At 38.6% G+C, this 11,312-nt stretch overlaps 1 protein-coding gene across 1 annotated transcript in view; it reads right to left on the minus strand.

Moving 5' to 3' along the window:
* The window catches only part of LOC107186713 (neuroligin-1-like), a 48,715-nt gene extending 38,232 nt beyond the window's left edge, over nt 1-10,483 (minus strand). The window contains exon 1 of the mRNA XM_015574650.1: nt 9,956-10,483. Coding sequence (XP_015430136.1) covers nt 9,956-10,442 — 487 coding nt within the window. The 5' untranslated portion in view covers nt 10,443-10,483. The remainder of the gene's footprint in view (nt 1-9,955) is intronic.
* Between the last annotated feature and the right edge of the window lie 829 nt (nt 10,484-11,312).

An 11,312-nucleotide genomic window follows, 5' to 3' on the forward strand; every position in this document is an offset into this window, starting at 1 on the left:
TTATTGCGCTCGCGTTTCCACAAACTTTTATCGGTGTGGGCAAGAGGTAGTTGCGTTCATCTAGACGAGAATTCTGGTAACAGGGGGCCGTAGGAGAATGAAAAGGTCAGAGATAGCTGTATCACGCGTGATGCATCACGGTGCATAAAGGTATACCGTTGCGATATACGGTTATGGTCGTCGTCTGTCGTTCGAAAGTAGCCGCAAGTTCGAGCGGGAATTTACGAATTTGCATCGTCGTGTTCGGTTGGTCGGTGTAACGCGGTCGACAGGAAATAGGATTATAAAAATATTCCTGAGACACACTCCGGCAATCGCAGTAACTTTTATCGACGCTTTTACGTAAAGTGAGCTGCTCATCGTGTCCAACTTCGCGTATTTATGATCGTTCCGTTTGAAACGTTTTATCGTGCCCGCGTATATCGCCGTGCTGATATTTCATTGGGCAAAACGTCTTATCGCCGCGCCCGTGGCGAGCATGATTTTCATCGGTTTCATAAATTCGCCAGAAATAATTGAACCACGCCGCTTAACCCTGCAGTTTTCCTCGCTTATTCTCCACGTGTGTATAACTTTGAATAATATTATTGCAATCTTTTAAATGATTTGTTCTCAGCACACTCGCAGCCGGCGCACAGTGGCCCAAATGACGATTCTAACCGTAAAAAAATCATAATTCGTAAACTAATGAAGATGATCATGACATACAATAAGAACACACAGTACCCCATTCAGGGGATCGTTCGAGTCCGAGATCGAACAGCATTCTTTATTTCCGTCGTTGTTCCATTTTGCGAACTCTACAGTGACACGCACGCACATTTGTAGAATCACGGGAATAATCGTTTCGTCGACGTCGAAAGATCACGTCGGGTGATCCGGAAACGGCCTCGACGTGTGCGTCGACCGTGCAACGTAGACGCCATGCGGTGGTCCCGCCGGAAACCTCGTGTGGCACAGCACATTACGCGTGACAATGATTTTCATGAAATATTGAATATCTCGTCCGCCGAACCGATTAACGGATACCCGCAGCGACATGGGAAATTACGTAATCCGTGACATTAGCGGTAATGCGTTCGACCGTGTCGATTAATGCCCTTGCGCGTGCGCTCCCTCTTCAGATCGTTACCGCGGTAACTGCGAATCGCTTCGTAATACAGTATAACCATAGGCATAGAAATATCATAGACATATAAACGGTGAACCACAAATCGTGATCATTAGATATCATTAGATGTGTTCCAATGTACAAAACGAAATTTTTACAAACAGTAGGCGAGAGCTCAACATCGGAACGCGTACAATGGCGTAGCATACGATACTCTTTGTAATATTACAGTTCGAATATTTCTTTAATCTTTAAAAAAAAAAAAACTTTTTTAAAAAAGTAACACATGTTATGTTATGATACTTACCGAATTCGTCTTAAAATCCTCTAACAGATAGGCGTAAAAAAATTATTAAGAAACAAAATATTTTTTCCGAATATAGAAGAAATATTTATATTTTATTACAAAAAAATATCTTTCTCCAAATATAGAGTAGATATTTATTTACTATTAGAAAGACAAACTAAAAGTCATAACCGATTCATCAGCAAATTATAAAATAACACAACATTTATTATACCATCTTGAATACTACGACCATTACTCCTACACACAGCTAATAAAAAATAAAGAATAAAGTATGTATAAAAGTAATTTCAGCGTACGTAATAAATATTTTACATTCCATTTCAACGCTCGGCGACGTGTACCATTCGTCGAAACCAAAAAACATTCACGGCAATATGAATTGTTGAAATCTCAGCATTATTGGAACTTCTAAATCACTTCGAATGGTGCAAACGGTGAATTCACTCACGCGTTCGACGAATAAAATAAATTTTCCAGACCAGCCCTCAGCGCCATCGAACCATTCTTCAATGGGTTCCGATAATACGTTATTTTGATTTTGCGAACGGCCATGAAATATGCATTATTTTCGTTCTTGCGCCTACCCTCCTCTTCTTCGTCTTTTCCCCGTGGAGAGTCGAATATTGGATCGCGGCCAATTTCATTTCGCGCGAACAATGTGCTATTTCGATTTTCAAATAGTAATAAAATCGAGATTTATGAACCGTACACACCGCCTCCGGCTAGTCAAATGTAAATCACTGAGAGATTTGTCGGGTTAGAAATATTCGTGTTCAATTACAAGTGTCGAGAAAAATTGTTTGTATAAAGCTTGGGAAAAAAATTTGTGGTTCGACACGGCGAAATGTAATTCAACGGGCGAAAATATTGAGGATGTAGAATGGAATGTAGAAGAGAATTTTTTCGAATATGTATTCAAGCTATAGAATACAATGTAGAATGGAATTTTTTCGACTGTAGATTCGTTTTAACGAAACATTCGTTTAAAACGTTCATCCAGCACAGTGTACCTTTAAATGGGACTAAAGTGTCTGGTTATTGCTGTACATTTCTACTTGTAATTAATACCGATAATAGTAGGACGATATCATTAGCTTTCCATCGACATAATCTTTTTCTAACTTACAATTTATTTTAAATTATCGTGGCAAATATATAATACCTTGTTGTTGTCAATGTTTATAAACATATATAAACGTTTATAAACTTACGTAGCATAAGTGTTCCGTAAGTACTGCAAGAAACTGAGGTCATTTTTTAGTAACAGTAGATTCAAAGCAAATTTTTATCATTATTTAATAAATAGTATCGGTATTAATGCAAAATTGATTTTACCTGTTTCCCATATTAAATTTTCATTTTTCATCTGTTTCGATGTCCAGTTCCGAGTACGTAATTAAATACGAATCAGTAGGAGCATCAATCTTTGTGCGCTTTTTTTTCAGAATTATCCAAATATTTCCTACGATTCAGACGCACTTATTCCGAGTATATAACTGTAAGTAGTATAGAACTAGAATAGTGAGACAATACGCATATCACTTCTCAATCGACTTCCTTCTAAAGCTATTCTATATTTTACGAAGAAAGTTTTATTTACACTATACGAAATTCCTTGGTAATTCAAGTTCAAATGGAATGCCAAGGACCATTATTTACGTGACACCCGGTAGCAGACTCCAGATTTCCAGATTTTCACGTCGTCTCCCTGTTTCACTTGGCTCGCAATCAGAAGAAACGTCGCGACAGGACCGATCGATGCGTTCTTTTGTCGTCGGCGTGGATTCTCTCCTTTCTTCCGCTTTCTTTCATTTCCTCGATCCTCCCCCCGTTCACCGTCCTCCAAATACGAGGGAATCGAGACGAAAACAAAAAATGAGAAAAGAATCGGGAGCAAGAAAGAAAGGAGAGACCGACGGCGAGACAGCGAGGATTCAAGAGCTCGGCAATCGCTACCCCCCAGCGAGACCTTACCGCGAAACGCACCACCGTTACTCGACGACGACCGACTCACCTTCTTTCTTCTTTTTTTTTTTTTTTTTTTTTTTTTGTCGTCTGACGACGAGCAGGACCGTTTTATCTAGGCCCCCCATCCATTGATCGGAGACCCTCCTCGTATCGGTTTACTGAACAGAATTGAGGTTTATAGGAGGGGATCCGTGGGGATATAATGGACAAGGAACACGTTCGTGGGAGATTTTTGACTGTCGGTGAGCCAATTGTCGATTGAGTCGGTGAGATGGTTGAGTGAAATGTCACGTATACAGAATGTCCCAAAATAGGTGTATGTCCTTGAACGAGGTAATTCCCGAGGTGATTTGAAACAATTTTTTCCTTAACGGACAAGTTCTCCGAGGCTTCGTTAACGAGATATTAACGAAAAACCCGGACCAATCAGAGCACGAGTCTGCCACTCTCACGATCTTACCTATTAATTGTTTTTTTAATTTAGATAAGGTGTTACAATCATCTCTAGATGTAGGGACAAAATTAAAATATAAGTGATTTTATAGAAAATCTTATTTAAAAAACTGGTATATGATATTCTAAGTTTTAAAGTTTGAAAAATTCTACTATATTCAAAAGTTACAGACTCAAAAATAATTATTGTTACGTTTGTTCCTGGTGTCTCCTACTTTAGTACATACTTTTTAAAAGTATTCTATACAAGCGAAATTTGGGGAGTGAACAGTCTAGTATAGAATATAGGAGTTTGTGGACGGAACACGGTATTGCCAACACTGCGATCGACGTCGCGGGCAACGCCTCGTGCCGAAAGCACACTCGATCGTCGTTCAACAGCCGCGGATTTTTCGTCGACCGTGCAGAAAATTCGGTGGCTCGTACACGACCGCCACGACTGATTGAAAAATTTGCTTACCTCCGTGATATCATTGACATGGCCGCGCGTGATCCGATTAAACATACTCCCGCCAGCATCGATTTCTCCGTAATGTTACGCAAAATAACCCAGTGAAGTTCGCCGGCCGGCGAACTATATTAATAGTAACTCGATTCCCGTGCATAATAGTGTGTTTGGTCATCGCAGAAGTTGTATGGCTTTTCTAAGAGTTGAAATTTTATGAACTTTCAAAGTTGATTTTGTCCAATGAAGATAAAAATTGTATTCTTTATCATACTATCATTTCCTTATTTTTTAACCCTCACACGACGGTGTCTGTGTGATTCATTCAGTATTCCGTGATATTTTCAGGATTCTATCTAACAAAAAGTACAGATATCAGTTATGATAAAAATACGAACTTTTTAATATTTTTTATAAATTCTTGCAAATGAAGGTGAAAATGTTATATAGCATATATAGGGCACCTTGAAGATGAAACATGTCGAAACATTTGAAAAACTACATACATGAAGACACTTTATACGTTATTGTTGAACAAAAATTGTCAGTAATTATTGAAGAATTCCAACAGAACTGGAAAATTTTGAAGATGAAAAACTATGAACTAATTGCCACAAAGATTGGGAAAATATTACACATTAATCATTAATAAAGAAATTTCTTCATTCTCGCTAACATACGTACCGAAAAACATCGTATTATTTATGGAATGACGTAATAAAACCCAAGGACGGACGTGGACGCTGGCGCAGGACAGTCTCATTTGCGAATTTCGGCTGTTTCCGGAGGAAGCTCGCTTGCGGAACTGAAGCTGCATTTACGGAAATTTGCAATCTTGCAGTGCGCGTCGAGGACGCAAAAGTATGTGTGTTTCTTCGGGGAAATTAGAAAGTTCGAAAATGCAGTGGAGCAGAGAATATTTCAGGAACGAATGGGATTGTTTTCGGCACGTGCAACGAAATTGGAGACGTATTTCTGGAAAGTTTCAATTTTGCTTTAGAGCACGGGCACGGTCGTGTTTATTTCTTCTTGGAAATTAGAAATTTTCAGAATATTATAGCCATCAAGAAATTTTAGTAACTTCGTTACTTACATTGTTATTAACTTTGTTTGTTAATTTTTAGTAAATTTGTTATTTAATTTTTATTAACTGTCAGTCAATTTTTAGTAAACTTGTTATTTAATTTTTATTAACTGTGTCAGTCAATTTTTATTAACTTTGTTATTTAATTTTTATTAACTGTGTTAATCAATGGTTGTAATTAACGGTGTTAATAAATTCTATTAGTTTTATTAACTTTGGGCTTTGGATGATACAGAAGAATGGGATGAATTGGTAGGAATATACAAAGAATTACTGTCACATGTAATCAGAATTTCAATTTCAACAAATCATACGTTGTTGCATCTAAATGCAATAAATAGCACATTGTCCGTCTTGTTCACAAATATTTGGGAATACAACGACAGTATGTGGAAGTAATTTGTAAATAAATTAATGCAGACGTTTACTATAAAAGAAAAAAATGAATAAAGCAGATACAACAATGGTACGTAAGGATATATTTATGAGTTATTAATTTTAAGTGGACAACGTTACAGTAGTTTTTTTTTTCTCTACAAGTATATGATACTCAAAAAGAGTACAATACTAATATAGGATCACTGCTGACTATGAACTGTATAATAACAAACTACAAAATGAACAATTTAAGTTTCCTTAACTTCGAAATAATGCCAGTTACGAGTTATCCCAAAATTGACATCCTAATTTCGAACTTCACAGAACTCTAATCTGCCAAACGATAGTATATTCGTGCTAAAACTGGAAATATTTAAAAATTGTTTACTGGAATTATTTCCCAAACGTTTGAAAACAATCTACCACGCGATGAATCAAGCAGTTCGTAAACGCACGAAGCAAACAGAGGCACAAATTGCCCTGTGTTTTGCAAAAGCAATTCCCGTCATCGCGTTTCCCATTCTCCTCTAATCTCCGTGTCAAATTTAACGTCGAGTGATTCGATTTCGCGAATCCAACGCGACAGAACCGGAAAACCGTTTTTTTATTTTCGATTCGTATCGTTGAAATTGCGAAACTCAAGTCGACAACTATGTTGGGAGAACTTACGTAATCGATACGAAACAAGCGGAATATTGCTGCGTTCCGATACTAACCGTGTTGTATTTGCGAATTGGAATATTTTCAGACAAGGCCGTTGATGTTTGGTGATTGGCTATTATAATATACAACAGAAAAACAGCGAAGACAAGTGTGCCTGTTCATAGCCAAACGAAAGAAAGCAAGTAGAATAAGTGGAACGAGTAGAATAATGACCGTATATAGACGAACGTGTCCAATATACCGGATGTCCCAGTATTAATGATAAAACCCAGTATTACTGGGGGTAATTCTACATGAGAAAATAAGCCGAAAATATGGAATAAAATTATTTCATTTCAGACTTTGTTCTGAAGAAAATCAACTTTGTAAATCTACTGAATACGCATACAATTGAATCAGACTTGACTCGTCTGTTTACTGCATTCCATTTCTGCTTACGATCATGAATATACGCGTTACAGATGAATCTTCAAATTCGATTTTCTCGAAAACTAAACCTCGGATGCTAAAATTTTATTCTAAATTTTCGACTTATTTTCTCATGTAAAATCACCCCCTTCCGATTATACCAACAATACTGGGACACCCTGTATGCCATCCGTGGATAGATAAGTAGCATAAGGTTCGTCTTCGGTCAGACAAACATCACATTGTCCACGAATAATCAGCCAAACAGAATAGGAACCGTATCTAATTTCACAAACCGAATAGTGACTGTATACGTATAGTTAGAATAGGAGAATAGAGACCATATCTGTTGAGATAAGTAGATTGGGGTCAACATCTGGTCAGGCAAGTAGAATAGGGTCAATTGCCGGCCACAGAAGCAGATTAGGGTCAATATCTGGTCAGACAAGTAGACTAGGGACAAATCTGCTCATATAAGTAGACTAGGGTCCATATCTGGTCAGACAAGTAGACTAGGGTCAAGATTTAGTCCGACAAGTAGAGAAGGATTATATTCGATCCAATAAGTATAATAAGGCCATTTCTCTACAGATAAATAGAATATGGGCCCTTCATCGACAGAAAAGCAGAATAGGGCCAATTTTTATCACGATCACAATCTTCGATCACCCACGTAAAATAAGGTCAATGATTGTTCAACGTGTAGGGTACGATCGTTGCTCGTTAAACAAGTTGAGCAGCGTCATAGCTTGTTAGACAGGCAGAACAGGATCCATCTTTGCTCCAGTAAGTAGAATAGGGCATTCTTCTTCAGACAAGTAGAATGGGGACAATCTTAAGTCAGGTAAGTAGAATAGCTTTATTCCTGGCCAGACACGTAGAACAGGGTTATTCTGGGTCTGATAAGTATTGTACCTACAATATGAACTGTTCTTCATTTATATTTGTTTCATGGGAAATCTATGACCGTTTAATAAGACGAGGATGTCAAAAATAATTGGAGAATATATCGAGTATATTTACTTCTTCTTAGAATGCAGTCAAGATAAGAGTTCGAAGAAACAAAATTAACTGTAGTGAACAACATTCTGATCTATCACTGGAAACATTAATGGTGATCGACCACTTGTTTTCCACTCATCTAATATTATATTATGAGAAATATGAATAATGGAAATTATTATTCCCAATCTTACACATTTAATCGATATATTTATGAATTCCTACATTTAGTGACTACATAATTCTTACGTTATTGAAAGTGGCATATTGTTATCATTCACTGCCAAATAAGACGCATCATACTTTTTCTTATTGATTAAATAAACATTACGAATAAAGTATTAGTTGCATAACTGGTTAAACGACACACAGTCATACGACAAAAGCGACGAAAGGTATCGTGACGCCGATCTGTTTGCTATAGAACAATTTGTTATTCATAAAACTCCACCTCACGTTTCGCGTGCAAAGTAGCAGTTTCGTTGCCGTGCTAAGTTGTTCAAACCGTTGTGTATCCGCCATTTAACGTGCAAGTTCATGGCCGATAAGGAAATGTTTCTCCATTAAATCCTGGGTTGCACGAGATTTCAAGCGAATAATTGTGACGAGTGAACAATAGACTTTCTAACAAGGATTATTTCCGTAGTTTCTGAAGAATGACTACATTATACAACAAGAGGATGCTAAAATGTTTTTACATACTGTGATACTTTGTACTTTAATTCTCACGTTTCATGCTCGTTGAAGGAAACCATCATAAGACATGACAAATATAAAAACTATTAATTACATGTTCCGTTCGACTAAGAATATTTTGTTTATTATTTAATTAAATCTACAGTAATTTTCCAGTTATTTCACATTAATTCATTTTACGGAACAAATGATTTCATTCTGGATCACTTTATTATTTAGACTCTAGAAAGAATACTGTTTTCCTTCTTCTGTCAATGAAACAAATATCATTTAATAGAACTTTGCAAATCATTTTCTGTACAGGCACCTTAACTGCATATATTTTCGTACAATTTGCTCGTTACAATATCCAATTCTGCAATGTAACTTTAAATTTCATATTTAGAATTCCCTAGATTACCCGCTTCTATTTTAATGTTTAATTTGAATGAAAACCGATTTATATCCCCCGTTGGCAAAACGTGGAGATTCTATTGGCCTTTATTTCGATTAATAACATTTATACTGTGAGGTGAAATACCTCTATTCAAAACAGGAGAATTTAACGCATCCAAATAATTTGCCTTTGTATGAAATAAAATTATTCGTGAAATATATTAATCTATTCATATCATCATTAATATGTATTGTATTTACCAATCATGTTTAAACAAGCATGAAAGAACAAATCACATTACTAAACTGCATAAGTTTATGAAAATGTAGTATTTCTGCTACTAACATTCAACATACAAAATTGGTGAGAACATTATTTCGCGTTCTAAAGATTTTATTACGTTAACCTCCCAACACTCAGTGTTGTTAACCGTGCAATATTCATTTTAAAATTGATGTGAAGAAATATTAAAAAATAGATCGGTTTAAAATCGATATTTTTCACTTCAAAATAACAAGATAGAGCACATGTATTAGTCTCATAATTTTGAAAAAACGATTTACGGGTCTAGCCATTAACGGGTGAATAACACTACATAAATAGTACTAAAATCCACTAAAATCGTTATTTTACTGTATGTTCCAGTTCAGAAAATGCATAAATCCGCACAGTCTACACATTCCATATCTCCAATATTATATCACTCATTTTATGTTACTGTTATTATCGTAACTTACTGCAAAAAATTCTATAATCCTAAAACGTTTTCCATCATACCTAAGAACTCAAAAATTTCCAAAAATCAAAAACAGTACAAAATCAACATACGAACAATACATAAATACGAAACACACCCCCGAACACCAAACACCACGAAAAAAAGGGGCCAACAATCCATCTACCGAGACGAGTCAATAGAAACAACCAAAACGTTCGCGTACTGAGCCCAGCTATTGGTAACCAGCTGCCTCTGTCCCATCTATATGGTCATCGCCTTCCTTTCTCGATAGTCACTGACTTGACTCATTGGATAAGGTATAGGAAAGATCAGAATAACTCACCGTGAGGGTGTTTGGGCACGTACAGGTTCAAATACAGGCAGTCTTCGCTCTGGTTGGCCAGCATCGGGGCTAGCCTCTCCAGGTAGGCGCGTCTAGTCTTCGGCAGACTGGCGTCCGGGTCGGGTGGTTTCTGGGGGCATGCAGGTGGCATGGTGTCCGCCAGTTTTGTGCCTCGCCACGGGGTCGGTGTGACCGGCGGCATGTATCGCAACGCTCCGACTGGCGGTGTCGCGTACGGGACACCGTAGTACGTCTCGACGGACGTCGAGGACCTGGCTTCGACGCCCCGTAGTGTCCCGTATCTGGTTCTGACCGTCCTAGTGCTGTACTTCTGGCTGCCAGCGAGAGCCTCCGCTGCACCTGTACACCAATGTCCGCACAGAATTCCGAGGAACACGATAAACGTCGCCAGACACTTCCACGAGCTGTTCTCCCTACGTTCAACAGCTCTTTCCTGTCCCCATTTTCCTCCAGCGCACCTTGACATCCCACTTTCCAGGCATGCAACGTCCACTTTCCCCGCGTAGCTCCCGTCACCACGATCACGCGATCCTTCTTCGTCATCGTACCACGAGAAATCAGCTTCGACAGGCCCACTGTCGCGTTTCTGGCGAACAGATCCTTTCTGCAGAGAACATATTCTCCGGTGCTTTGATAGGTGTCTGTTAGGGCTGACACGCCAGTCATCCTGAAGGATAGAGAATCCGCCGAAACAATTGCCCAGGGGAGACAGACTTTCGGCAAGATCGAGAGGCGAGAGGTATTTCCTCTTCCTCTTCCTCGGAGACGAGGAGGAGGACGTCCGCATCGCGTCACGCCGCCGCGGACTGGCCCCTCCGGGCCCCGCATCTGTGGAGCCCTCCTGCTAAGGGACGACCCTTTTCCTCTGCTCTTCCCGTGGATTCTTTGCTTGTCTCTTCACAGTGTGCTGCCTCGATTTTAACCTTCAACGATTCTGCGATTTTAGCCTTCGAAGCTTCTGCGATTGCTTCCCCCTTAGGAATCTTGATCAGTAGTCCTTTAGACCAATCTTCTGCTACCTTTTTTATCGAATAACCTTCTTCTTCCTCCTTCACCTCGGTGCACTTTTTCACGTTTGCTTCCTTCTTATCTTCTGGCTTCTCCTCGATCTTTGCCGTCTTCGAATCTTCTGCTACCACTTCCTCTGTAGGAATCTCGATCAACAGTTCTTTATACCCATTCGTTGCTACGTTTCGCTCCGAAGAACCTTCTTCTTCTTCTTTCTTGACGCACTTTCTCGCGTTCACTTCGTTACTCTGTCTTCGATTCTCTTCTAGCCTTTCTGTCTGGGTTATTCGAAACTGTCTCCCTTTGCTGTTCGTCTCCCCGGTCTTCG

Source organism: Dufourea novaeangliae, unplaced genomic scaffold (assembly GCF_001272555.1).
Source record: "Dufourea novaeangliae isolate 0120121106 unplaced genomic scaffold, ASM127255v1 scaffold14, whole genome shotgun sequence".
In the NCBI taxonomy this organism is placed as follows: Eukaryota; Metazoa; Arthropoda; class Insecta; order Hymenoptera; family Halictidae; genus Dufourea; species Dufourea novaeangliae.